The sequence below is a fragment of the Acinonyx jubatus genome, chromosome B1 (genome assembly GCF_027475565.1).
Source record: "Acinonyx jubatus isolate Ajub_Pintada_27869175 chromosome B1, VMU_Ajub_asm_v1.0, whole genome shotgun sequence".
NCBI classification, from domain to species: Eukaryota; Metazoa; Chordata; class Mammalia; order Carnivora; family Felidae; genus Acinonyx; species Acinonyx jubatus.
Window position 1 is genome coordinate 34,983,502 of NC_069382.1, and position 27,141 is coordinate 35,010,642.

Here is a 27,141-nt window from a genome sequence, read left to right on the forward strand (position 1 = left end):
GGAAGAGCTGGCTTGCGCGGGGAGACGTGCTGGAAGGGCCTCCCCCTCAACAAGATTACACGCCGACGAAAAGGAGGAAAGAGGCGGGTTTTATGGCTCTTAGTTCCACTCCCCTAAAGCACACCTGGAGGCGTCTGGGAAAGCCCACCCGAGAAGCTCCGGCTGGGGGTGGGAGCGTCCTCCCCCCCTCCCTCCCGCCGCGGCCACCCCTCCCCCCGGGGCCGCGCGGCCCAGCCCGCCGCCTCTAATTGCATCTTCCCCTCAGGTGTGGCCCCCGCCTCCGCTCCCCGCAGGGGCCTGGGGAACAAGGGGACGCATTCTCGCCCTCTCTCCCCCTTCCGCTCGGCTGAGCCCTCCTCCCCCATCCCCCCTCCTCACCGGAAAAAAGCAATCTGGCTACCGGCGGAGAGGCTGCAGAGTCCGCGGGCCGCCCGGGCGCCGCGCCTGCCCGCTCCTCCGCGGGCGCTCGGGCCTGCTGCCCCGGCCCCGGCCGCTCGCCGGCCCTAGGGTTGGGTTTGGTTCGCCCCAACAGGTAGCACGGGACGCGCAGTGCCAGCCAGGAAACCGGAGCCTGCGCGGAGGGAGGGGCGCGCCCGCCGGTCCCGGGGCCTGCGCCCGCCCCGGGCCGCCGGCCTCGCGTGGGGCGGAGGTGCGGGGCCTTCCTGGGCCACCCACACCCCGCTTTCCCTCCAGGCGGCACTGCCCGCCTCCCCCCACGCGCGCGCGCGCGCTGCCCCTCCACCTGCTGGGCCACGCCCGGGCCGGGGCACTTGGCTTCCACGGCTTCCCCGGGCGCCTCTCCGAGAGACTTTGTTACCAATGCCGTTTGGTAGTGGATCCCTCCACCCCGCCTTTAGATAACCCGTTTGCAGGAAAATGGTTTTATTCTGGGGCTCGAAGTCGGGGATGGGGGTGCAGGCCTGGGTAGTGGAATGTGAAGAATGGCCAACCCTCTTTTTTTTTCTTTTTTCCTGAAATAAACACAAAAGTCCTTTCCTACAGTCTGGCCAGGAGGAAACTGGAGGCTGGGGGCAGACTGAAGAAGATTTGGGGAGAATTTAAAGAGAGCCAGCTCCAGACAGTGTCTGCAAGGCTTTGAACCTGCTGCCCTTTTTGCCTGTTTCAGGGAGCCTGAGTCCAGGGTAACACTACAGTTCCTCTCCTGGGGGTCTGCCATCCCCCCTCCCCCCCCGGGGCCTATTCCATTGTTGGGTCTGGGGCAGCTGCCCTGACGCCCCAGCCCTGCTATGTGGCAGTCCTGTCCCCTTTCTGGCTTGAGGCTCTGACGCTTGTAGTTCCTCAGGGTCCTTCCTCCTTGGGGGCTCTGACTCCCCTCCCTCCACCCCAGCCCAGTCTTGGGATTAGGAAGGGAAGGGGATGGGAAGGCTGTTGAGGGGCAGCTGCCCCCAGTGTCCCTGACTACGTCAGGGGCTGTGGCCTCCGAGTACGCTTGGTCCGGCGGGTGGGGGCTGAGCCCACAAACTCGAACTGCTTCTGCCTCTCAGCGTGGTTGGGGAAGGGCAACTGGCCCTGGTAGAGGCGCTTGATGAAGTGAGCCTCTCGCTGGTTCTGGCGGCTGCGGGAAGCCTGGCGGGGCCGACCCTGCCTGGTGAAGGCCATGAACCAGCCCTCGTGCCGGGCGTTCTGGAAGGCCGTGTAGTTGTTCTCCAGCACGATCTCTGTGAACACACAGTCTTTGCTCTTCCCACTGGGCTGCGGGGAGGAGGGAAGGAACAAGAGGAGGCGAGTTTGTCCACCCAACTTTCTGCCCTACTTGCCTTTGGGGCCTATTTTGTGGGACTGAGGAAGGAATGACAGGAGCCGTGTGCCCAAGGATTTCTGCCTGGTGAGAGGCAGAAGTGGGAGAAAGGAGCAAGCTTTGCTTGGAGTCAGGTCTGAACTTAAATACAGCCTGGTCATTTGGAAGTTGTACACCTTGAGCAAGGTATTTAGCCATGCAGAGCCTGTTTCCCAAGATGTGGCATAAAGATCAAGATTATTATGCAGTTCAGCGCATACCCAGTGGGCACTCTGTACACGAGCACACTCCTCAGTCTGGGCCAATGGTGCTGCTGGGTGGAGGAAAAGGAGTCTTTGATGAAAACAAGGGGCAAATGTTTACAGAATACCAGACTATGTCAGGAGCCACCCCACCACCCATTTGACCCAATAGATAACCTTGACACTATGCCCATTTTTATAGACAAGAAGCCTGAGGCTTAACCAAGGTAAGCAAATAGTTGGTGAGAACAGCCAGAACTGGAAGCCAGGATTGACAAATGTTAAGGGAAGTGGACTTCTCCTACCCAACAGTGCTGGAACTGCCCCTGCAGGGTGGTTACCCTAGCAGGCAGTTAGTGTGCATCTTGCTAGTTGGATCCTGTGGACCCCACTGACCTTGGGGAAACTAGTGGCCTTGTATGAATGTCAACTCTCAACCCTGATCAGCGCTTAAGCCTCAACATAGGGACTGCAATATCATGTAAGTGCTAAAATTCTGACTCCTTGAGTTGGGGAAATACCTCATAAATCAGAGCTGAAGATCCTTATGGGTCAGTAAGTGTCCTCAGAGGGCTTCTTGACCCCACAGGGACTCATTTAAATGGAGAAACCAGAGTGGCCTAGTGTTGGGGTGTGTGCGTAGTCAGTCATGGCTTGGGCCTAGTAGAGGGGAGTAGGGGGTGCTGTGGGGCACGCAGTAACATTGATTCCTTCATCCACTCCCCCTCCTTCCAGTTCTCACCTTTCCGATGAGCTTGCCCCTCTTGTTCATACAGATGTATTTCTCGCTCTCAGCACCCTTGATGCGCACACGGCTTCCAAACGTGTCTGTCTCCACTATGAGTTTGGCTATGATGGGGGGAGGGGGAGAAAGACCTCCGTCCATTGGGGTTGCCGGCTCAGGTATGGCAGGGGGCCCCCCAACCAGCCTGACTTCCGCACTTGGGTGGGGGGGCACCGAGAGGCCCTACTCCAAGAGGCTTCTCCCTGTTCTCCCACTGTGGCCCCTGCCCTGGCACAGGATCTGGGGACGGACCAGGTTAGGCCGGCCAGCAGTGTGAGTGGCCTCTGGTGAGGGCTGGGTCTCACCAAACTTGTTGCCGTCCTCCGCGGTGGCAGAGATGCGACGCCCGGTGACCTGCACGTGCTTGCCACTGGTCCGGCTGTAGAGCTGGTACTCACGGATCTGCCGCCTGCTCAGCTGGTCAGTCATGGCACCCTGGTCCCTCACGTACTGGTTAAAATTAGGAGACGGGTGATTCTCCCCCTTTGCGGTTACCAAGGGAAAAATAGTGTCAATTTGCTTTGGGTGACACCACCACTGGTCCATCCAAGGGAGAGGGGTGTGGAGGTGAGTGTGAGGGGGCCAGGCCATTTGTCCTGGGAAGCAGAGGTGCAGGGTGAAGGGTGCATATGGCCATGGTCTTTCCAGGCCAGCGGGTGAGCCAGTCATGACCTCTTGGCTCCCCATCTGCCCTGGAGCAGAGAACTGGTGGCCGCACAGGCTTGGGGGACCCTTGGTGATGCAGTGCAGATCTGGAATCATGACTCTGGTTGCTAGACAGAACCTTCACAGTTATGGTACCCAATTCCAATGTCAAAGAGGTGCCCTGGGTGACCCAGCTGATTAGAGACAGAAGTGCTGTCCTGCCTCTAGGACTGGAGCTTGTCCCTTCTCCAGAATGCCAGGGTCTTGGCTCCATTAGCCAGGATAACCAGATTTTTTCCTTCATCCTCCCCACTGGCCTTGAAGGATCCTACCCCCAGGCACACACACATGCACAGGCATATGCATACATGCGCATACAGAAGCTGGTCTGTTAGGCTTACCAGAGAGCATTATGGAGGCTCTAAGACCTTTTGTTTAGGCTCCTGTAATGCCCCTGTAAGCATTTCTTTTTAGCGCTAACTGTGGAATCCTGAGCTCCTGCCCATCTCCCCTGCCTTTGCCTCTGGGTGCTCAGGACCCTCAGAGAACCCCATCGCCCTTTTGGTCAGTGTTCCTCCCGCCACTAAGGGTGAGGTGCTTCCTTAGCCAGGGAGATGGAGGCTGCAGCAGCGAGAGGAGCTATCAGTGGTGGCCCAGGCTCTCCTGTGAGCCGCCTGCCTGTGTCACAATGTAACAGAGGCTCGTGGCCAGTGGGGGCAATACTGTTGCCTGCCCGCTAACCAGGTTCTACCCATGCATGTTGCAAAGCCAGGACGATTACCTTCTTCTGGCCTGTCTCACCTATCTGCAACACTGAGTGGGAGAAAAACAGACCCCTTCCTGTCCTCTGTCTCCAGGAAGGTGCAAACCAGATGACATTTCTCAGCTGCTGGTGACAGCCTCAACCCTAGGCTAAAATGTTTCTCTCCCCACCCATATCCTACTGGCCTGTGCTGGAACAGACTTTCTGTACCCCAGATCCCTAAGGCCACCTTTATTCCAGGCCCCGTAGAAACCACCTAGACAGATCTCGACCCAGATCAGCATCTGTTAGGGGCCACTCTCTGGTAGAGGGAGGAGCAGGAAGGATCAGCTTTGAGGAAGGGGGCGGTGAGGGAGCAGCTACAGGCTGACCCTGTAACCTGCTCAGGGTTAACCCTTCATGTGTGTCACTGCTCATTTCCGACTCCAGCTAGGCCACAGGCCAGGAGTGCCACCAGGAGCACCCCCCCCCCCCATTGCCTGTGAGAGCAGGGTCTGGAAACTCAAAGCAGCAAAGTGCACCCTGCACCCCACCCCAGAAAACCTGAGGCCAGCATTTGGGGTGAGGGCCTGCCTTCCTGCCAGGGGGTGGGGTCTGGCTGGGCCAGGACCCTCGGTGGGGTCCAGCCTATCCCCAGCCCCCATCTCCTGGCCCAGGTTCAGGCCCTCCGCCCCTCTTGGCGGGCAGCCTCCTTCTGGCTGTCTGTTCCAGGTCAGGAGCAGAGAGGCCCCCCTGAAGCCCCCTCCTCTCCTTGTCCCCCTTCAGGCCCTGCACAAAAGCAGCCCCACGCCCCCCCCACAGCCCACAACCCACAAGTCGCTCTCCCCGCGGGACCTGGCCTGTCCCTTTCATGTTCCCGCTGCGGGGGGACCTCCCCTTCCACTGCTGCAGACAGCTGCTTGTCAGACGGCCCCTCAAGCATGGCTATGGTCCGGCCTGCCGGCCCCCCCTCCAAGGGGGGCGAGGGGGCACTTCAAGGGGGAAAGGACAGCTTTGCCACCTTCCCTGAGTCCTGAATGGGGCCTCAGCCAGGCCATAAACGCCCCGGCCAGCCTCACCATTGTGCTAATTCCCCTTCCAGAACAGGTTGGGCCCACCCCCAGCCCCCTCCCGGCCAGGCTGGGGGCTTTCTTCTTGCTCTCCCTGGATGTGTGAAGCAAAAGGCCTGGAACGGGGGCTAGAGCAAAAGGGGGAAGGAAAAGGGGGGGAGTTGTCTCTCTCTCTCTCCCACCCCCCCACTGCTTCAAAGGCAGCCCCTTTCCCTCTCCCAGAGAAAAGGCATTTACCTTCAAAAAAAGTCCCCACTGGATATGAAGAGAAGCCGGCCTCTGGCCTGGGAAAGCCAAGCGATCTCTCCCCAGAGCGGTTCTGGACCAGTGCATTTTAATAGCTGCACTTTTATGGAGGATCACAAAAAGGGACCGAGCCTCGCACAGGGGGCTGAGGCTTGGGGTGGGGGTGTGCATGGGGGGGCTAACATGGGGTGGGGGGAGTGTGGAGATGCAAACCCTGAATCTTGTCCCAAACAAACCCCTTGGGGCTTGACCTCATTGCCCTGTAGGTAAGGAGTCACCCGGCCCTGACTGGGGCTATCCCCCAGGACAGTGATTCCCCAGGACATCTATGGTGGTGAGAGTGGGGTAGTAAGTGGAATACACAACTGGTTTTGCATGAAAACCTGTCTTTTCAGGTACCTCCAAGTACAAGCCTCACCTGAGCCATCACCTCAGCCCTCTTCCTACCACTCCAGACTCCATCCCTCAAGACTGGGTTGCCCCATGCATTTAGCCTTGAGGGGAACACTTGAGGGGAGCCGGATGGAGAGAAAAGCAGAGACCTCAGGACATGTAGAGAGGGTCATGGAGGGAAGACAGATAAAGACCTTAGTCAATCCCCAAATCTGCCACAGCCCCTTCTATACACCTCCAGAGGCTGACACCAGCCCCCACCCTCAAAAACCTTCTGGATCCAGGGAGAGGCCAGAACCTGCCTCTGTCCACCGAAAGGAAGCTACCCCCCCCCCCAGTTGGGTGGGGTGGGAGAGATGGAGAAAAGCTAGTGGGGGGCGCCCGCCTACCTGAGTTTGACAGCAGAGAATCAGTAGCTGCAAGCACCTGTGTGAGAAGACAAGGCAGACCTTGGTGTGGGTGCCAGTAGCCAACCCAGGGTGAGAAGGCAGAGCCCCCCGCCCCTCCCTGCCCCTCCGTGTGGGATTCCCGGTAAGATTAGGTCTGCCCCAGGCTGCAAATGGCAACAAAACTTCAGTTCAGAGAGGCAGTGCACTTACAGAGTGAGGTTGGGCAGCAGGCGGGTGGCTCCCATCGCCGGAGAGATTTCTTGGGGCGGTTGCCCTCCTGCCCCCAAACTCAGGAGCAGATATGGGCAGTCCCCAGGGGTAGAGTCCCAGAGAAGCCAAGGTCTCTTCAAGCCACAGGTTTTCAGGGGGGAGCGGAGGAGAGAAAGGGGAGGAGGAGGAGGAGAGAGAAGGGAGGGGAGAAGGAATGGGGGAGGAGGGCGTAATTGGGAGACTGAGGTGTGAGGTGTCCACCTTCCTGGCCAGTGAGACAGCAAAGCAGCCGCTGGCTGGCGGGGTCTGCCAGCCTCTTGCTGGGCTACCCGAGCACAGAGGATGGAGCTGTGGAGCCTTCTTGATAAGGAGGCTGGCCCCTGTAGTCTCCCACGTTTTTCGTGACCCTCAGACCTGGACTAGAGGGTCCCTCCTCCTCTCCCAGGGTCAGCTCCTCCTGCCCTCAGGTTTGGTGCCCCACCTCCCCAAGGGTGAGCGCAGGTATCATTCCGGGCCAGGGGTTGCTGAGTCTGGCTCCGGGGGTGGAAATTCCCAGAAGCAGCCTTAAAAGGAGGAGCCTCCCTCCAGGGGGCAGGCGGTGGGCTTGGCTAGGAGCGGTTGCTTCCCCTGCCTCTGTCACCCCTTGCTCCCCCTCTCTGCTGTCTGGCCACCGGGATGGAGGTGTTAGGGCTGTCCCAACGGCAGCAAATAGTGGGTGCCGCAGGTTGGGGGTCAGGGAGGGGGAGGAAGGTGCAGCTGTGGGAGGAGGACGCGATGGAATCTTGAGAGCTGGCCTGACATCCGGGAAGAGACAGACTCAGAGGAGCTGGTGCACTGGCACAAGCTACTTTCCTCTGGGCCTCGGCAGTTTTGCCTGAGAGATGGGGGCAGTAGTGCCTCAGGATGCCGGCAGACCAAAGGAGATAACTGGGCTTAGCAGACGTCAAGTGTGTCATATGTTCTGGGCCTCACTCACCCTCCTCTCTGGGGCAGCAGCCATCCCTAGGGCCTCCTCCCTCCCTGTGCCCACCAACCTCTTCACATGGCCTCTGGTCCCACCCTGCTCTGTACTGTGCAGGTAGGACCCCATTCTAGGACCCCTGTGCAGAGGACACTAAAGCACATGGGGCAGGGGTTGGGGGGGGCATGGGGGTAGTTAGCTCAGAATGGCCCAGCCAGTGAATGGCAGAACTAGGTTCCTAAGGTCCACATGGATCGTGCCTGGAGCCTTGCCACTGTGTCCATGCCCTCCGGGCTGCAGTACCTAAGGTCCCAGAAGCTAGGTGACCAGGGACTCTAATGGTTCCTTCCCTACAGAAGGTGGGTGATGGTGGCTGTGGAAGGGGGCATGTGCTTAGAGGGATCTCTGAGGGAAGTCTTCTGTGTAGGGAGTGGAGCTCCCTCAGCTCTGGGCTCCCTGCAGGTCTCAGTGCCTCCAGGATGGAAAGAGAAAGGGAAATGCTGGATGTGGAGGTATTTACCTAAAGAGATGAGCAGGAGGGCGAAACTCTCACCTCCAAGTCTCCTCACCTTCCAGAGCTAGATCAATCCACAAAGTTGTCTGCCACCCCTCCCCCCTCCCCCCTCCCCCAGACAAGCCCCAAGGCTACCTCCTGGCCACCTCCAGCTTTTGGGCTCCTAGCCCCACCCCCCACCCCTCAGGCCTCTGGGACTCAAGGCCCTGCTGAACCTGAGCTGGTCTGGAGAGTGCAGGGGTAGCTCCCTGTAACTGGCAGAGTCCAGGCTTGGAATCAAATAGAAGGGATGTCAAAACTGGAAGGGGTCTTAGAGATTCTTCATCTGGTCCAGCCTCCTCACTCACTGATGAGGCCCAGCGAGGGTCTCACAGCTAGTTAGTCAGTGGCACAACTCAGACAAGGTGCCAGGTGCCCAGACTCCCAATCCAGTGCTCGTCGTTGTCCGAGCATGCCCTAGACCGTCCCACAGCTCTGCTTTGCTCAGGCTGATGCTCCTGATCATTTCCATCTTCCATATTTGTTCTGTTTGGGGTCTTGATTTGAACTCTGCCTCTTCTGCGGAAATCCCCAAATCTACTTCTGGAACTGGTGCTGGCTCTGGCTCTATTCTTGGTGGGCCTCTGACCTCACCCACATCTCCACCAACAACTAGCTCCCAGGTGGGGTACTAAAGGCTACCTCCTCCCACTTTCAGTCCTGGGATGACAGGTAAGAGCAGATGCATGAAGGAGATAGCTCAGGCTTGAGGTTCTGGGGTGGATGGGTGAGCTGGGGGGTGGAATGAAATAAGGAGGCAGATGCGGGAGCCCCATCTAGTGAGGTCTGGACTCCAGGCCTCTGAGCCTGAGTGCCTGGTTCCTATCAGTGGGGGAGGGGCCTGTTGTCAGTGGCCAGCCCCCCAGCCAGGCCTGGGTCTCCATGGTAACAGATGCCAGCAGTCAAGCTTGGCCTTGGGGCTCAGCCAGGGGCTGGTGCCAGGGGCCTCTGGGGCATGGCTGGATAGCCTGTTTCATGGTGTGACATCTGCTCCTTGTCCCTTCCCATTGTGCACCTGCAGGCCTGCCTTTCTGACTCAGCTTGTGCTTTTATCCCCATGGGAAGGCCAGTGCTGGGCTCCAAGAGGGGAGGCAGCATGAAGAGTGTTCCATGGATTTTATCCCCGTTCCCTGGCCTCTACGACCTATGGCAAGTCCCTTCACTTTTCTGGTCTCAGCTTCCTAATTTGTAAAAAGGAAATGGCTATTATCACTGCTGTCAAAATTGCCACCATGAGTATCAACTGAGATGGACACTCCATGAAAAGTATCAAGTGCCACAAGAATGGAAACGAGGGGCATAGACCTTCTTATATGGTCCAGACTCAGTTGACCTAAACTTTGACTCCCTTGACTAGAGGAGAGGGAGGGAGAATAGCAGGGTTCATTAACATTTATAGGGGGAGGTGGCAGGAGGTGATAAAGGAAGTGAGAAGTAGCCTGGGCTGGTTGGTTAATCCCCACCCCCTAGTGCCAAGTTCAACACCCCCCAACTGAGGCGTCTCACGCCTGCTCCTTCTAACAGCCCAGCTGGTGCAGACACTGAGCCCACCTGCGGACCTGCCACTTGTCACCACCTGCTACAAACCCCAGCCCACCATTTTCCTGTTGGAAAGCAGAAGGGCTGGGGCTGGGGCAGGGCAAAAGGCAAATGGACTCTTAAAATTTGGAGCACCTACCATCCTTGCTGTTTGATCCCCATTGCCTGCCAGCATTTGGACATCAAGTCAGGAACGGCTTAGCTGTTGCGTGCCCTTATGTACAGAGCTATGGCTGAGCTAGGCTGCTGGGGCACTTGCCTGGGTGAGATGAAGGGAAGAAGTATCTGTGTGCATCTGTGCTTTGCTATAACTGGCTGGGGGCTGCCCCTCCCAAGGTGCGGGTTACACCGTGGACCTTATTCTTAACTATTATTTTCAGTTTATGAGACTTTGTAGGACTCTGGCTGCTGTGCTGTCCGTCTCAGTCATTTCAGAGTGGTTCAAGATAAGAGCCGTGGGTCCAGACAACCTGGTGGTGAACCCTGCCTCCTCCACTAGCTCTGTGGCCTTGGGGGCAAGTTGTTTCACCTCTCTGTGCCTCGTTTTCCAGGTCTGAGAAATGGGGCTTTATGGAGTGAGTCCCAGAAGGCGCTCAGCACCTAGCTTCCAGCATGTTATTACCAAAATCCTGCTAATCCTCTCTCTTTCTGCTTGCTCTGCCTGAGGCCCATTGCATTGCTCGGTTCCTGCTCCTGGGAGTGTCCTTCTGCCAGCTACTCATGGAGCCTGCCACCCTCTTCTTGTCAGTCTTCTCCTTTGAGGGACTTTCTCTGATCTCCTAATAGGCTAATTCCAGGCTGGAGAAGTGCTGTCTCACTTCCTCCAAAGCACTTGACAGTAACTGAAATTTTGCTGTTGGCTTTTGTGTTTCCACTAGACTGTAGGTGGCTTGAAGGTGAAGAATTTGTCTTGTTTACCCTGTGTCACGAGGCCATGGTAAATGGTCGCTGCCCACCTGGAGCCTGATGTGAACCCATGTGCCTTGTTGCTCTCTGGGTGACCTGAGGTCAGTGGCTCATTCTCATTTGCTCGAGGGTGGGACGGTGCCCACATCTGTCTCCTGGGATGTAGAAAGCAAGCAGCAAGAATGCTAAGCTACCGTCCTCAGTCTCTTCTGGCATTAAAAGAAACTGAAGCTGAACAGGAACACGCAAGCCTGGTTGCTGACCTTCCCGTGCAGGCATTCAAAGACCTCCAACCTTCTGGGACCCATGCCTAGGGATCCTGGAGAGAGGACAGGGCCATTTCCCCATTGGCCCACTTTAGGTTTGGCCAGTGGGGGTGTAGAGGAGGGCCAGGGAGAAGCCCAGTGGAGGCCCTGTAACTATAACCCCCAGTGGGAGGCTATCTGTGTGTCACAATGGGTGAGCCAGGCTCCAAAGTGGCTGTGCAGGCCTGGGAGAGGGCAGGAGCCCAGAGCCACCCAATGGGTCATTCGTCCCCTTGCCAATCCCTATTGCCTTACCCTAACAATTTGTTGAGCCCTGTTCCCATGGCTCCGAGAATTGCCCTGGGTGAACCCTCGCATGAGAGTTAAAAGTGTTTACCTGTCCACCTCCTGTAAGAGACCCTCAATAGCTTCTGCAAAGCCTGCCTCATCTGCCCTGTCTGGGAGGGCTTCCTTGAAGGTCCAGGCCTCTGGGCTCCTGCTTGACACAGATCTTCACACAAATGAACAGGAGCTCACCCTGAACAGGAGAGGCAAGCCCTGGGAGAGCAGCATTAGCATTGAACTTCCGAGGTTCCAGTAGATGTCCTGGTCTGTGCATTTGATAATGAACACGTGATTAGGGCCAGGAGAGAAGATCCCCAGGCTAGTCTGACAGGGACTAAGGTCCTTCCCAGCGGGGGGCAGGCAGCTCTAGCCTTCTGACTCTCTACCTGGAAAACCAGCCAGAAGGGAGTGTGGACACAGGAAGACCCACAATGTCTGGAGCTCCCTCCCTCAGGACAAGGGCACAAAGTTGAAGCTGTGCAGGGGGTTGAGACCCTTGGCTTTTTGTCCCAAAGCTGGGGGGGTTGGAATGGGTGGGAGTTTGAGGACATGAGAGGGAGATGAAAGAACAGAACAGAGCCCAGCTGGCTGGCTGGGTGCCTCAGCCTCAGTCCAGGTGGCGGGCCAGCCACCAGGTAGGGGTGTGCTGGCACATGGCCTCCCTCTGCTGGGCACACGGGCTCACTGCAGCCAGCAATAAGGACAGGCCCTCTGGAACAGATGGCAGAAACAAGGTCCCGGCAAAGCAAACTTTATTGGGGCTCTGAGGTCAGGGTTCTTCCCTCCAGGTCCTGCTGAAACTTGATAGTTGGAGTGTGGGCCCCTTGTGTTGCCCCCAACAGCTCCGTCACATTCAGACTCAGAGGGAGAGAGGCTGGGTGGGGGGAACATGGGGTTGCAGCACACCCGCAGGAAGGCCACTCTGTATGGTGTTCTAGCTGGCTCTCTCTCCATCACTGCAGCCAGGCCACTCCTGGCTCCTCATTTCTTGGATCCTGGCTTTTTAGGTTTGAGTGTGGGTTTGGCCTATGGAGAGAAGGGAGGGCACCAGAGTCCCACTCCCTCCCTCTGCCCCCAGGAGGACCAGCCCCTTCTCCTGGTACTCACCTTTTTCACAGGACTCTTGTCTTTAAGGCTGGGTCTGGAATAGGGTGGGGAGGCCAGGAGAAGGGATGAGGGTGAGAAAGAGAGAGAGCTCAGCAGGACACCAGTAGCCCAGAACCTCCTAATGCCTACACTGCAATGCAGGGCCCTGGCCACTTCCAGGAAAGCCAGGGGCTGTGATATGGAGAGCTGGGAGGCTGCAGAATTCACCTCTCCACCCCGTCACCTGCTGGGACCATTCTGACTCTCTCTTATTTTAACAAGAGGTGTTTTCTTGTTAGACTTCCACCTGCTTTCTTTTATTTATCACAAATAGGTCTCTTTCATTATAAAAGTAATATTTAACTACATTGCACAAAATATAGCAAATAGAAATCACTTGTTTCTTTACCTCCCACCGGTATTAACATTTTGATGTGTTTCCTTGCAGGACTTTTTGCTTTTTCTTCTAAAAACATGTGAAATAACATGAAAATGATTTAAGATCCTGTTCTTTTTAAATTCTGTAAACACTTTCCAGGATGCTATATTCTTCATAGGCATTATGTCACATTCTACTGGGAAAATGTGACCCAGCTTAATCTACTATATTGGTAGACACTTAGAATGCTTCCATTTTTCACTATTACTTGAATAATGCAGGGATCAGTTTCTTAGTGCATATGATTTTACCTGTATTTTGGATGGGGTACTTGGGAAGGGGTTACCATGAGTGGAATTAGGTCAGAAGATAAGAATACTTTGATGCCTTCCAAAAAAGGCTGTGCCGGCCATCAGAGACAGCACATCTGTGTGGTCACAAACATGCACACACGCCAGACCCTTTCTAACCCTATAGGCTTCAGCTGTAAGATTTTGGCCACGTTAACAGATGGAAAGAGTTACCTCACTGCCTCCTCTTCTTTTTCCACCTTTTTTTTCTGGGAAGCAAACACAAGCAGCATGGGGACAGTTAGGGCAGGGTCCAGGGCCAGCAGACTCCTGCTGGGCACCTGGCAGGACCCCAGGCCTCTGTACACTCACACTCAACTCGGGAGGCCTGGCCCAGGTTTCTGAGGAGCCTGTGTGGGGGGTTGTCCCTTCCCTCACCTTGGCAACACCTGTCTGCTTCTGGGATGCTAGCCTCTTGACTTGTTTAAGAGGGGTCTCCTCCTCTAGGGACACATCTACATCAACATCATCATCGTCATCATCATCATCATCATTGCTGTCATCTTCCTCCTCTTCCTCCTCCTCCAGGTCCTCCTCCTCCTCCTCCCAGGACAGGTCTGAAGTGTCTGTGAGGGTATGGAAAGGGAGCAGGGATGCTGAGCTTCAGGTCTCGGCCTAGCTCCTGTTCCACGATCGGTCTTGCTTTCAGAGCTGCCCTGGGGAAGCCAACACCTGCCACTTCCTAGAGACCCTTTCTGGCCTGACAAAGTAGAAGCTCAGATGGAGTGAGGGGTCTGGGACCCCAGAAAGCTGCGGTGGTAGAGGAGGGCAGGTGAGGTGGTAAGCTGTGGCTCTGGCTGGGAAGGATTCAGAGGAGGGTGAGGGTGGGCAGAGAGCACAAGGGAAGGGAGGAAATGGAAACAGCAGCTAAGGAATTTAGACCTCATCCTAAGGGAAGTGGAGCCTGCCAGGGTTTTTGAGTAACTGTACCCTGATACAGAGGCACAACTGGGCTGAGAAGGATATGAGAAGAGTCAATAGCACAGTGATTTGATAGAGCCTATATTGCTCCTCCAGCTACATACCTCATAGCACCTAACATTTTACATGCGGGCTAGTACTAGCTATCATGCAAACTGCTTCTCCCTGAGTATCCCATTTATTCCTCACAGTGGCTCTTTGAAGATGAAACCAAGTCTACACCTACCCTCATGGTACAGGCAAGAGGACTGCAGCCCACAGAGGACATGGCGGGGAGGTAAAGGAGAACTTCCATTCCAGGCTACCGGCCATCACGTTGCCTTTGGAGATTTTCTCTAGTAATTCAAGAATCCATCCAGCGTTTGAATACCTATTCCCTTGGCCCTGTGCTAGGCACTATAGTCAGACCCGCCTCAGGTCCAAGCTCCAACTTACCATAACATTCCTGGCCACTGAGGAACACGGGTCCAGAGCCAGCCCGGAGCTGGAAAGTGACTGGAGGAGAAAGCTCCAATCCCATCATGACCTGCAGAAGGAGGGATGTAGGGGCAGGAGCAGAAAAGATGGGCTCACTCAGGCCTGGCACCTGTCTGGGGGATGGTGTCTAATAGAAACGTTCAGAATTTATTCCCCAAACCCCAACTACACACACTTCACAGGTTCTCTGGACCTCATTGTGTTATCAAGCCCTTGGCCCTTCCTGTTGAGGTGGATTCAAACGGAAGACTGTGAATCTGATAATCCCATTCTTGTTAAAGATCACAGACAGGCTTCTAAGCTGAGGGGCAGCTGTTAGAGAAGTCTGATGGCTACAGATTAAATTGTGTCCCCCAAATTCTTTTTTTTTTTTTAACATTTTTTAATGTTTATTTTTGAGAGAGAGAGCGGGGGGGTGGGGGGGGAACGCATGGGGAAGAGAGAGATGGAAACACAGATTCTGAAGCAGGCTCCAGGCTTTGAGTTGTCAGCACAGAGCTCAATGGTGGGGCTCAAACCCATAAGCCGTGAGATCATGACCTGAGCTGAAAGTCACATGCTTAACTGAGCCATCCACGTGCCCCTGCCGAATTCTTATGTGAAGCCCTAACCTCCAATGTGATAGTATCTGGAGATGAGGCCTTTGGGAGGTAATTAGGGTTAGATGAGGTCATGAGAGCTGGGCCCTCATGATGGGACTGGTGCCCTTATAAAGGAGACCAGAGATTTCTCTCTGTCTCTGTCTCTCTGCTGTGTGAGGACACAGAGAACAGGCAGCCATCTGCAAGCTAGGAAGATGAGCCTACCCAAATCTGACCACACTGGCACCCTGGTCTCAGACTTTCAGCCTCTACAACTATGACAAGATAGATGCACATTAAGTCCTTCACTCTCTGGTACTTTGTTATGGTGGCCCAACCCGAATAAGACACTAATCAAATGAGAAGAGCGGATGCAAAGTTGTATGTACAGTACTACTTTTGTCTTACACGTGTGGATATACATATGAATAAAGTTAGAATTCTATTAAGTGTGAACCCTAATTTTCAGTGGACAGTACGGTGTTTCTTTTCCTGATACTCTTCCAAACTTTCCACATTTTCTATTGTATCAGTGATGATACTCAGATTTATTGACTTCCTACCGTGTGCCAGGCCCTATGCTAAGCATTTCACCTGCTTTCCTCTTTTAACCCCTCACAACAAGCCCACAACGGAGGGGCCGTTCCTTTACAGAGGAGGGAACTGAGGCTTAGGGATATTAATTTAGAGTTTCTGGCTCAGACAGGAAGGAGACAAGCAAAAACTGAAACTCTGTAGCCACCAATGCCTAGAAATGCTGGATAAAATGTATTCCGATGTTTTCACTGTTTGGTTGAACAGGACAGAAGGAAGAGGCCCCGTGCACCAGAAAGGAGGGCAGCACGCACAAGCACCGGTGCTGTAGCTGCTGAAGGGAAAATGTGCCCGAAAACAGCCTCGGCCTTGGGTTTTAACATGCGCTTATGGACAGGAGACAGGCCTGGGCTCCAGAGAGGCGTGCGGTCAGTTGGCCCACTGAATGGGGCTGGGGTCCTCCACGGGTGCACCTCAGGAAGAAGCTCCAGGGTCAGGGGTGAGGACGGGGGACGGAAGAATCCTAAACCCACCCACCAGGAACTCCTCTGCACTGAAGGAAGGGAATAAGGAAATGCATGTGGGATAAAAGAAGTCTCCTGTGAGAACTTAAAAACCCATGGCTGTACCTGCCACTCACACCAAGCTTGAATTCACTTGGTGGGCACTGCGAAGCCAACAGACCCATATAAGATCCCAGGCTGGTGACTCCTGGGGCCAACAGCAGGCACAAGCACAAAACCAATCCCTTGGGGTGCTGTCAATTTTCCTCACACAGAATTCTCTTGGAGAAAACAGTGGAACCACGAAGACACCTCACCGTGTAAAGTGACAAAATGTCCAAGGCACGGTCCTGCTAGAGTGAGCGGAAGGAAACGAGATGACTGTAGACCGATGCAGCCAAGAGCCAGAGAGAAAAGAACAACAGTCTAGCAGTTATGACATTAGGTTGATGAAAGTCAAATAAACATAGAAGTAGGAATCAGAAGCATAACAACAAGGTATTATGAGAAATAACAAGAACCAAATGCAGCTTCTAGACTGAACAAATGGTTAAAAAGAATACACCAGCTAAAGCAAGTATCAGTAAACTGGAACCATGCTGTGAAGAAACGACCCGGTACATAGCACAGAGACAAGAGGAACGAAATATGAAAGAGAGGCTGAGAGATACAGAGGACAGAATGAGATCTAAGATGCATCTAATCACAGTAAGGGACTAGAAACAACACAATGTGCAAAGTGATAACCAAGAGCTTCTAGAAATAACCAAAGACACAGATCCTCATGTCCAGGAAACCTAGGTCCTGAATAGATAAATAAAAGTAAATGTACATCTGAACATCCCATAGTGAAATGGTATATACCAAAAACAAAGAGGCTATCTTAAAATAAACCAGAGAGGAAAGACAGATGTCCAGAAAAGGAACAATAGGCAGACAGACTGAGGGTTTCAACAGCAACGTCAGAAACCAGAAGACTAGAATGGCGTCTTCAACGTTTTGAGGGAAAGTACCTCTCTGTGTAGAATTATACAGAACCAAACTACCATGAAGGAATGAGGGTAAAATAAAGACATTTCCAGGCAGAGCCCAAGTAAGTTCGCTCCTCCCAGACCCATTAAATGAGGTCTCAAAAAGCTGACAATCGAATTGAGAAGGAAGAAGTGGATATGAGCAGCAGTGGTGAGCAAGCAACTTGGTCAACTAAGACAAATCCAAGTCAGTATTATTGTAAAATAAAATAGTACTAGTAATGACTAGTATTGAGTGGGTTTAAAACAAGTTGAAGCTAAAACACTACATGATAACAACAGGTCCGTTAAGAAAAGGGTGCTCAGGAAAGTTCCGTGGATTGTCTGGGAGAGAGAAATATAGCATTAATTTTAAACTGGTCATGCATGATTGTTAAAAAAATTAAGGATAACTACGCTAAAAAGTAGAGTGAGACTCTACAGTTCCAAACCAGTAGAAAGGAAAAGGGGGAAAGAAACCTTAATCTAATAAAAGAGGGAAAAGGAAAAAGGAAAAAGAGGAAAAAATGAAAAAAAACAATGAACATAGAAGCACAAAGTATATATTACAAATAAATCCAAGTATGATAGCATCACAGTAAACACAAACAGATATTATTGGCCAGATAGATTAAAACAAAGTTTAGCTACTTACTGCTTATAAGATACATGCCTAAAATGTGAGCACATACAAATGTTGAAGATATGGAGACATATTTACCAGATGTGGCAGAGGCTTCTCATTGCTTATCCAATATCCATTCTTCCCTTTTCCCATAATATCAGCGCCCTAATATTGTACCCACCATAGACCGTATTCCCCAGTTTCCTGTGCAGTTGGCAGTGACCGCAATACTAATTTCTGCACCAGTGAGTTGCAAGCAGAATTTGGTGGGTGGTGCTTGTGTGAAGACACCTTAAGAGGTATACAGAGAAGTGAGAAAAAAAATTAAATCAATAATGTAAGATTCTGCCTTACAAAACTAGAAAAAGAGCAAATTAAAACCCACACAGACAGAAGAAAGGAAATAAAGAACAGAGGTCAATAAAATACAAAAGTGGGTAAACAATAGAGAAAAGTTGAGACCAAAAGCTGGTTCTTGAAAAAGATGGATAAAAATATTAAACCTCTAACCAGACTGCACAAAGAAAAGGGGAAGAAGACACAAATTATCAATATCAGGAATAAGACAGCAGAGTTTACTACAGATTTTACAGGAGAGGAAGAAAGGAAATATTATGGACAACCCTATGCCAATGAATTTGACAATGTGGACAAAATGGAAAAAATCCTTGAAAGACATAAACAAAGCTCTCTTAAGAAAAACAACCCAAACTGTCCTAAATCTATTAAAGAAATTTAACTTGCAGTTAACCAGATTGCTTCACATGAATTCTATCAAAACATTTAAGAAAAAAATACCAAAGTTACACAAACTGTTTCAGAAAACAGAAAAGGAGAGAATACTTTCCTTCTCATTTTATGAGGCCAGCATGACCCTAATACTAAAACCAGATAAAAACAAGAAAAGTACAGTCCAATGTTGTTCATAAATATAGACACAAATTTTTTTTTAAAATATATTATTTTTAAGTAATCTCTACACCCAGTGTGGAGCTCAAATTTACAACCCTGAGATTAAGAGCCACACGCTCCCCTGACTGAGCGAGCCAGGTGCCCCAAAACAAATATCCTTAATAAAATATTAGCAAATGGAATCCAGTAATATATAAAAGGATAATATATCATGATCAAATGGGGCTTACCCCAAGAATGTACAATGGGTTTAAAATTTGATGGGGTGCCTAGCTGGCTCAGTTGGTAGAGCATGACATTCTTAATCTCAGGGTCATGAGTGTCAGCCCCACTTTAAGTGTGGAGCCTACCTAAAATAAAAAAACTAAAAGTTAATAAAAATAAAATTTGAAAACAAATCAATAAATGTAATTTGCCACTTAATAAAGGAGGCCAAAAAAACCCCTCAATAGATGCAGAAAAGAATTCTTGGACAAAACTCAACAGCATCTCAATAAATTAGAACCAGAAGGGAATATCCTCATCCTCATATAGGACATCTGTACAAAAATCCTTCATGTGTCTTAATGGTAGAAGGCTGAACACTGGTAGAAGAGAAAAAGGCAAGGACAGACATGCTGTCACCACTTTTATTTGACATTATATTTGAGGTCCTAGTCAGTGAAGCAAGACAAGAAGAAAGAATGCAAGAAGTTGAACTGACTTTATTCACAGATGACATGAATAAATCCATAAGGAATCAACAAAAAGCTGCTAGGATTTCTATGCAAGTTTCGCAAGGTCAAATAATAGCAAAAAAACCCCAACACAATTATGTAACTATATACTACTACTGAACAATGATAAAATGAAATTTAAAAATACATTTGCATACGTTATACTATACACAAAAATGAACTCCAAATAGATCATGGACTTAATTAACTAGAAGAGTTAAAACTATAAAACCCCTAGAAGAAAACATTGGAGCAAATTTTCATGACCTTGGATTAGGTGACAAGTTCTTAGATTTGATACTAGAAGCACAAGAAACAAGATAAAACATATAAATTAGACTACATCAAAATTCAAAACTTTTGTGCTGCAAATGATATCATCAAGAAATTGAGAAGACAACTCAGAAAATGGGAGAAAATATTTACAAATCATCTGATAAGGGGCTTGTATGCAGAGTATATAAAGCGCTCATACAATTTAAAGTAAAAAGACCAATATTAAAATGTCAAACTCAAATGCAATTTAAAAAAAAAATGAAGAAAGACCTGAATAGACAATTCTGCAAAAAAGATATACAAATGACCAATAAACACATGAAGAGAGATGCAACATCATTAGCCATTAGGTAAAGCAAACCAAAACCACATTGAACTATCAGTTCACACCCACTAAAATGACTAATCAAAATTATAGACAATAGTAAGTATTGCAAGGATGTGGGGAAAGTGGAATCCTCATATTCTGTTGGTGGGATTGTAAAATGGTGTGACTACATTGGAAAATAATCTGGCAGTTCCTCAAAATGTTACATACATAAAGCTACCACAATGACCTAGCAATTGCACTCCCAGAGATATGCTCAAGAGCAATGAAAACATATTCATACAAAAGTTTGTACATGAATGTTCATAACAGCCTTCATAATAGCCAAAAGGTAGACATAAAACAGGTGTCCATCAGCTGCTGAATGGATGATTTCATATATATCCATATGATGGGTATTACTTGGCAATAAAAAGAAAGTAGTGCTATATGCTACAACATGGATGAACCTTAAAAACATAATGCTATGTGGGGCTACCTGGGTGGTTAAGACTTCGGCTCAGGTCATAATCTCGCGGTTCACAAGTTTGAGCCTTGCATGGGGCTCTGGCTGATAGCTCAGAGCCTGGAGCCTGCTTTGAATTCTGTGTCTCCCTCTCTCTCTGCCCCTCCTCTGCTCACGCTCTGCCACTCTCTCTCTCTCTCTCTCTCTCAAAAATAAACATTAAAAAAAAAAAACACCACACATTATGCTGTGAAAGGAGTAGTCACAAAAGACCACACATTTTGTGATTCCATTTATACGAACTGTCTAGGATAGGCAAAAATAGGCAGAAAATAGATGAACAGCTGCCTAGTGCTGCAGGTGAGTGTGGGAAATGGGGAGTGACTGCTAGTAGGTATGGAATTACTTTTGGGGGTGATGAGAATGTTCTACACTTAGGCTGTGATGGGCATACAGCTCTTAATTTACTAAAAACCATCTGATTGTACACGTAATAGATGAAGCTTATGGCATGTGAATTATCTTTCATTAAATACTTTAATACCATTTTCAATAGCACCTAAAATCAAATATAGCAGTATGTTGGGGTAGATCTTACAAAGTATGTACACAACCAGTTCCCCGAAAACTACAAAATATTAGTAGGAAAAGTTAAAGTTAAAGACATACATTAGAGTAAAAAGTGACAGACTTAAACAAATAGAGAAACATATGCTCAATTATTAAGGACTAAAAATTGTTAAGATGCCAATTCCCCCCAAAATAGTCTATAGATTCAATACAATCTCAGTCACAACCCAACAGACTGATTTTCAAAGAAAGCCTATTTTGAAATCTATGTGGAAATGTTCAGGACCTAGAATTGCCAACACAATTTTGGAAAAGAAAAACAAGGTTGGAAGACACACTAATTTTAAGACTAACTATAAAACTATAATAATCAAATCAGTCTGTCATGAGAGTAAAGATACAAATACAAATCAATGAAACAAAATACAGGAATACATGCATACATACACAGGCAACTGATTTATAGCAAAATGCCAGCATAATTGTATAGTGAAAGGACAGTCTTAAAAAAAAAAAGAAAATAGTGCTAGAGCAATGGGTATCAGCTTGGGAAAAAAATGTTTCTCTACGCTTATTTTATACCATACAAAAAAATTATCTTGAAATGGAGGAATACAGACAAATGTAAGAGCTTAAACCATAGCACTTCTAGAAGAAAGCATAGAAAAAGACATTTGCGACCTTAGTTTAGGCAATGATTTCTCAGGACACCCGCCCCCCCAAAAAAAGAACCGTAAGAGGAGAAAATACCAAATTGGACTTCGTAAAAATTAAAAACTTGTGCTCTTTGAAGAAATCATTATGAATGAAAAGGCAAGTCATGTACTAGCAGAAAATATTTGAAATAAATATTTTTGATAAAAGACTTGTATCCAAAATATATAAAGAACTTCTACAACTCAATAACTTGATTTAAAAATGGGGAAAACATCTAAACAGGCATTTTACAAAAGAAGATATCAAATGACCAGACAACAAGATGGTCAATATCACTAGTCATCAAAGAAATATAAATAATAACCACAATGAGATGCCACTATACATATGGCCTAAATTTATGAATGGCTACAATTAACACTGACAATGCAAAGTGTAGGGGAGGATGTGGAACAACTGGTAGGAATGCAAAATGGTGTAGTAATTCAGAAAATAGTTTGGCAGTGGTGTGTAAGGTTTAACATATGCAAGAGGATGGGAGGGGGGAAATAAAGTTTAATATATGCTTACTAATGATTCTGCAGTTTTACTCCTAGGTATTTACACAAGAGAAATGAAAACATGTGCATACAAATACACTCAAACTTCATAGCAGCTTTATTCATAGTATAAAACCAGAAACTACCCAGGGCACCTGGGGGGGCTCAGTTGGTTGAGCGTCTGATTTTGGCTCAGGTCATGATCTCACAATTTGTGAGTTTGAGCCCTGCCTTGGGCTCACTGCTGTCAGCGCGGAGCCTGCTTGGGATCCTCTGTCCCCCTCTGTCTCTCTGCCCCTCTCCTGCTTAGACTCTTTCTCAAAAATGAAAAAAAAAAAACAAACAAAAAAACAAAAAACTAGAAACTATCCAAATGTCTGCTAACAAGTGAATGAATAAATAAATCTTGACATATATATGTACTTGTAAAATAGAATGTTACTCAGACATAAAAAAGGAGCACATTACTGTTCCACCAACAACAGATAAATCTCAAAGCATTATGCTAAGTGAAAAAAGCCAGGTACCAGACACTATGTATTGCATGATTCCCTTTAAATGAAATTCTAGACAAGGCAACAGAGTAGTGAAAGTAGATCAATGGTTGCCAGAGGCAGTGATAGGTGGAAAGGGCTGACTGCAAAGAGGCATGAGGAAATTTTGGGGGGTGAAGGAAATTTTCTCTACTTTGATTGCAGTGGTAGTTACAAAATTATATACACTTATCAAATGCATCAAGTGGTATACTTAACACTGGTGGATCTTATTGTATATATATTATATCTCAATAAAGCAGATATAAAAACTGACTCAAAGAAATGGAAACATCTAGACCTAAAACTTAAATGACAATAGTTTAAAATCAAACCAGTTGCACATAGTTTGTTCACTTCCTTACTCACTCATTACATGTTGAGTGTCTACAATATACCAGTTTCTACAACATACCATAACATATGGTATATAGGCATTATGGCTAAGGCAGTAAATGAAAAGGCAAAGTCTTTGCTGTCTTGGAGCTTGTATCCTTGTTGGGGAGAAAGACAGGCACAGATGAAAACTGAAGCCAGTGATGGGTTCCATGGGAGAAAAAGTGGTTACGGAAGGGTAGGAAGAGGGGATGCGGTTTGTGGTTGGGGAAGACTTTTTTTTAAAGCAGGATTCACGTCAGACACAGGGACCAAACTCATGACTGTGAGATCAAGACCTTAGCCATGATTGAGAGCCCAACCAACTGAGCCACCCAGGTGCCCTGGGAAAGACTTCTTGAATGAGGTGATGTATGAACAAAGGCTGAAGTGAGGGGCAAGTGAATTCCTAGCATGGGGAACAGTAAATGCAAGACTCCCAGGAAGGGGGTATGTTTGAAATTTTCAAGGTACAATCAAGAAAGCCAGTGTAGTTTGAGCAGGATTAGGGAGGGGAGGGTAGCAAAGGGTGAGTTTAAGAGAGGTTTCTAAGGGCCAGAACATAAAGGATCTTGGATTTCATTCTAAGTGAAATGGGAAGCCACTGACATAAGTGTTCTAACAGAGAAGCGACATGGTCTGACTTTTGTTTAAAAGGATCCTTCTGGCACCTGGTGCATACATAGAATAGACTAGAGATTGGGGAATTTTTTTTCTGTAGATTTCCAGTATTTTAGGCTTGTGAACCTTATGGTCTCTGTGGAGACTACTCAGTTCTGCTGTTACCAAGGGAAAACAGGTATGGATAATATACAAAATGAAGGAGCGTGGCTGTGTTTCAATAATACTTCATTTACAAAAACATGCAGTAGGCTGGATTTAATCCTGTAGGTTGTGGAACCCTGGAATAGACTATAAGGAACCAAGGGTGGGGGTTGGTGGACCAGTTAGGAGACTCTGCAATAAAACTGAGCACCTGGGCCAGGACATGGCAGGGGGTGGTGACAGGTGGTCAGATGGGGGTACATTGTGAAGGCAGAGCCAACAGGATTTGCTGGTGATATGTGGTGTTAGAGAAAGAAGTTTTTGTCCTGAATAACTGGGAGAGCAATTATATTCTGGGAGAGGCTCAGGTTTGGGGGTGGGAGAAGAGATTATAGATAAAAATCAAGAATCTGGATTTGGATTTGTTAAGTTTGGGTTATCTCTTAGATATCTATTAAATACACTGAGTTGGACACAGGATCTGGAGCACAAGAGAGGGATTGGGTCTATAGAAATAAATATCAAAGTTTTGATTTGTATAGATGGTCTTTAAAAATAAAACCCTGGGAATGAAGGAGATCTAGGGAGAGCTCATAGATGGGGGTGGGGGGGTAGTTTTGGGGCAGTTTTACAGATGGGACTCCCAGATCTTCAGGGACAGATGATACCGGTCTTACATTCACTGTTCCACCATATAGAAGGAGAGAACACTCCATCCCCCAGTTCATGAGGCTAGTGTGCCTTGACACCCAAATAAGATAGGCCAACCGCACGAGTATGTAAGATTTAAATTTTTAAAAAATATATTAGCAAAGCAAATCTAGAAATTCACAGTATGATCTATCAGTGTTTATCTTAGGAATGCAAAGTTGGCTGAAGAGTATTCTATTAATATAACTCACCACCTTAACAGATTAAAGAAGAAAGAACCTATGATCATCTAAATCTAAAAAAGCACTTGATAACCATTTTTGATTAAAAAGAAGAAATCTCAATTTTAAAACGCAGAGCAGGACTAGATGGGGACTTCCTTAACTTGAAAAAGGAAGTTATCGTCTTATCAGATGTGCCACACTTAATGGAGAAACGTTAGAAGCACGCCTTTAAAAATATACATACATGTATTAAGAAAGGAACAAGGACATCTACCATTACAATCTTCCTCAATAGTACACTGGAGGTCCTAGACCGTGTAGTATAATTAAAAAAAAAAAAAAAAGATACAAAAACTGCCATTAACAATGATGATTTGCATAGAGAACTCAAGATAAATTACTAGAGATAAGAGAACTTCTGGATACACAATCAATGTGGAAGTCATCAACAGTGTCCTGTCACCAGCATCAAAAAGTTTAAAAACGTGATTTTGTAGAGAGGTTAACTTGCCCAAGCTGGGAAAAGGTGAGCTGGGATGGAAACGGGGCTCCCTGCCTAAGTTCAAGGCTCAAAGTCATTGGCTATACGGCCCCCTGGCGGGACTGCATTCCTGCAGAACGACTGTATCCCACCTTTGTCCGTCCACACCCGCTCAGGCGGTGAGTGCCCGGGGCAGGCAGCCTCCCGAAGCCTGCGGGGGCGGGGGGGATGGGGTAGGGAGGCTCACCATGGGGAGCACCGAGGCCTGAAGAGAGGCGATGGTGATGGGCTTGGCCTTCTTGTCTTCCTGGCTGGCTGGGGGCAGGATTTCCACGAGGTTCATCTCTTCTTTGGCTTTCTCCCCCAAGCAAATCTGAGAGCGTTTGAAGACAGGCCACCTCAACACCGGAGGGGACCCCTGTTCCACCTGCAGAGACCAGAGAGCCCCACCTGCTCCCCCGCAGCTGGCCACGTCCCTCCCGAGTCCATCCTACCATCCCCTCCTGGGGGCCGGGACACCCACCGTACTGAGCAACAGCTTACAGTCCTGCTTCCCTTCCTTCTGGGGTTTGACGGTCCAGGTCCGCTTCTCCTGGTTTAGCTCACAGCCTGCGGAAGGAGGGCAGCGAGGGGGCCGGGCCGGCTCAGGGAGGCTCCCCGTTTCTCCTCCGCCTCCCTCCCCACCCTCCACCCGCCGGACCCTCACTCACCCCAGAGCATGGCTGTGGGCGCCTTCTCGGCCGCGCTGCTCGTGCTGCTGCGGTTCATGACTCTGGGCGCGGGCGCCGGGGTCCCGGCGGCTGTGAGGAAGGGGCGCCCGCCGTGAGGCGAGGCCCGGTTCCCCGCTCCCGCCCGCATCCCGGCCGGCCGCCCCGGATTCCGAGCCCCTGGCGGGCGCAGGCGTCCAACCCCGCAGCCCGGGGCCAGCGGTGCGGGGTGGGGTGGGAGTGGGGGCGACGCTGAGGTTGCCCGGGCTGGAAAGGTGCTGGGCGCCGGCCCGCTGCGCCCGGGGGCCCCGTCGGCGCCGTCGCGGTCCCGGCTGTACTTCCCCTGGCGCCTGACCCGCTCGCCAGCCCGCCTCCGCCTCACCGGCCCTGCGCGCTGGGCGTCTCGGGCTCCCTCACTCCGGCCTCCTCGCAGCCGCACCTGAGAGCCGCCGGCCGCTGCAGGCTGTTAGGAGGCCCGGGAAGGGGCGGCGGGGGGCGTCCGCTCCGTCTTAAAGGAGAGGCCCTTCTTTCCCCAATCCGCTCCTCCATTCGTTGCTCTTCGTGCCTCGGCGCACCTGGAGGGCTCGTTAAAGCACCGAGCTAGGTGCCAGCGCCACAGTTTCCGGTCGTGGAGGGCTGGGTGGGGCCGAGGTAATTTGCATTCTAACGGGTTTCCAGGTGAAGTTGCTGCTGCTGGTCGAGGACCGCGCTGTGAGCACCACCTTCATGGCCCCCGGGGATTCACCGAGGCCTACTGGGTGAGATCGCCTAGCTTGGACTTGCGTTGCCACCCAGTGGGAAGCAGCATTAAGGCTTTTTCCTGCTCAACGCCTTCCTTTTTTCATACCCTCTCGGTGTGGGCCTTTTCCAAGGCCAGGAGGGCCCGTCCCCCAGGGTTTTGGGCCCCAGAGAAGAAGAGCCCTGTTTCCAGAAGGATAATTTGTCCCACGGACAGGAAGGGGGTGGGGATGAGTTAGGACACCAGAGGTCACCAGCTGTGGCAGCTGGTGAGGAATACACCATAGGGCCCAGTGAGTGACTTTACCAGGGCCAGTCATCTAACAAACAGCAGCTCACAGGGCACTGTGGTTGGGGGTGGTGGAGAGGACGCTGCCTTTCAGCCGGCCACATCCCCCTTTGGCCTACTCTGCACATGCATCATCTCTGGGAGTCAGAAATAACCAGGGATCTCTCTCTTTGAATTCCTTTTCTTTCCTTCCTCCCCCAACCCCTTTTTAAAAATGAAGTATAGTTGATCAGATTGCATTTTTATCCTTCCTTTCCATTCTGGAAACTTCTCACCTACACATAAAGTTCAGTGCTTAAAGTTCAGTGCTTTTCAACAAAAGTGCCAAGGTAATTCAATAAGGAAAGGTTAGTCTTTTCCAAAAATAGTGCTAGAGGAACTGGATATATCTCTCTGGAACCTTGATTGGAGCTTGTGCTGTGCAGGAATCAGCTTTTAGT

At 49.9% G+C, this 27,141-nt stretch overlaps 2 protein-coding genes across 10 annotated transcripts; both read right to left on the bottom strand.

Moving 5' to 3' along the window:
* Positions 1-845: 845 nt before the first annotated feature.
* Positions 846-9,805, bottom strand: FGF17 (fibroblast growth factor 17). 3 transcript variants are annotated; one of them, XM_053216444.1, is made up of 6 exons: positions 9,673-9,805; positions 6,481-6,614; positions 6,271-6,307; positions 3,091-3,235; positions 2,744-2,850; positions 846-1,713 (listed from the first exon to the last, which is right to left on the bottom strand). In XM_053216444.1, the coding sequence occupies exons 1-6, from the start codon at positions 9,706-9,708 to the stop codon at positions 1,420-1,422; spliced, it is 753 nt and encodes a 250-aa protein (XP_053072419.1). In that variant the 5' UTR covers positions 9,709-9,805; the 3' UTR covers positions 846-1,419. The 3 variants fall into 3 exon arrangements, with proteins under 3 accessions (XP_053072419.1, XP_026933270.2, XP_026933269.2); XM_027077469.2 differs by having other exon boundaries at positions 3,091-3,268; XM_027077468.2 differs by lacking the exons at positions 6,271-6,307; positions 6,481-6,614; positions 9,673-9,805 and having other exon boundaries at positions 3,091-3,812.
* A 2,108-nt stretch (positions 9,806-11,913) lies between these two features.
* On the bottom strand, positions 11,914-26,554 carry NPM2 (nucleophosmin/nucleoplasmin 2). Of its 7 annotated transcripts, none has more exons than XM_053216449.1 (9): positions 26,114-26,539; positions 25,678-25,767; positions 25,491-25,576; positions 25,215-25,394; positions 14,201-14,291; positions 13,223-13,410; positions 13,019-13,053; positions 12,137-12,170; positions 11,914-12,055 (listed from the first exon to the last, which is right to left on the bottom strand). In XM_053216449.1, the coding sequence occupies exons 2-9, from the start codon at positions 25,733-25,735 to the stop codon at positions 12,011-12,013; spliced, it is 717 nt and encodes a 238-aa protein (XP_053072424.1). In that variant the 5' UTR covers positions 25,736-25,767; positions 26,114-26,539; the 3' UTR covers positions 11,914-12,010. The 7 variants fall into 7 exon arrangements, with proteins under 7 accessions (XP_053072424.1, XP_014934700.1, XP_053072423.1 ...); XM_015079214.3 differs by having other exon boundaries at positions 25,215-25,340; positions 26,114-26,487; XM_053216448.1 differs by having other exon boundaries at positions 12,003-12,170; positions 26,114-26,554.
* Between the last annotated feature and the right edge of the window lie 587 nt (positions 26,555-27,141).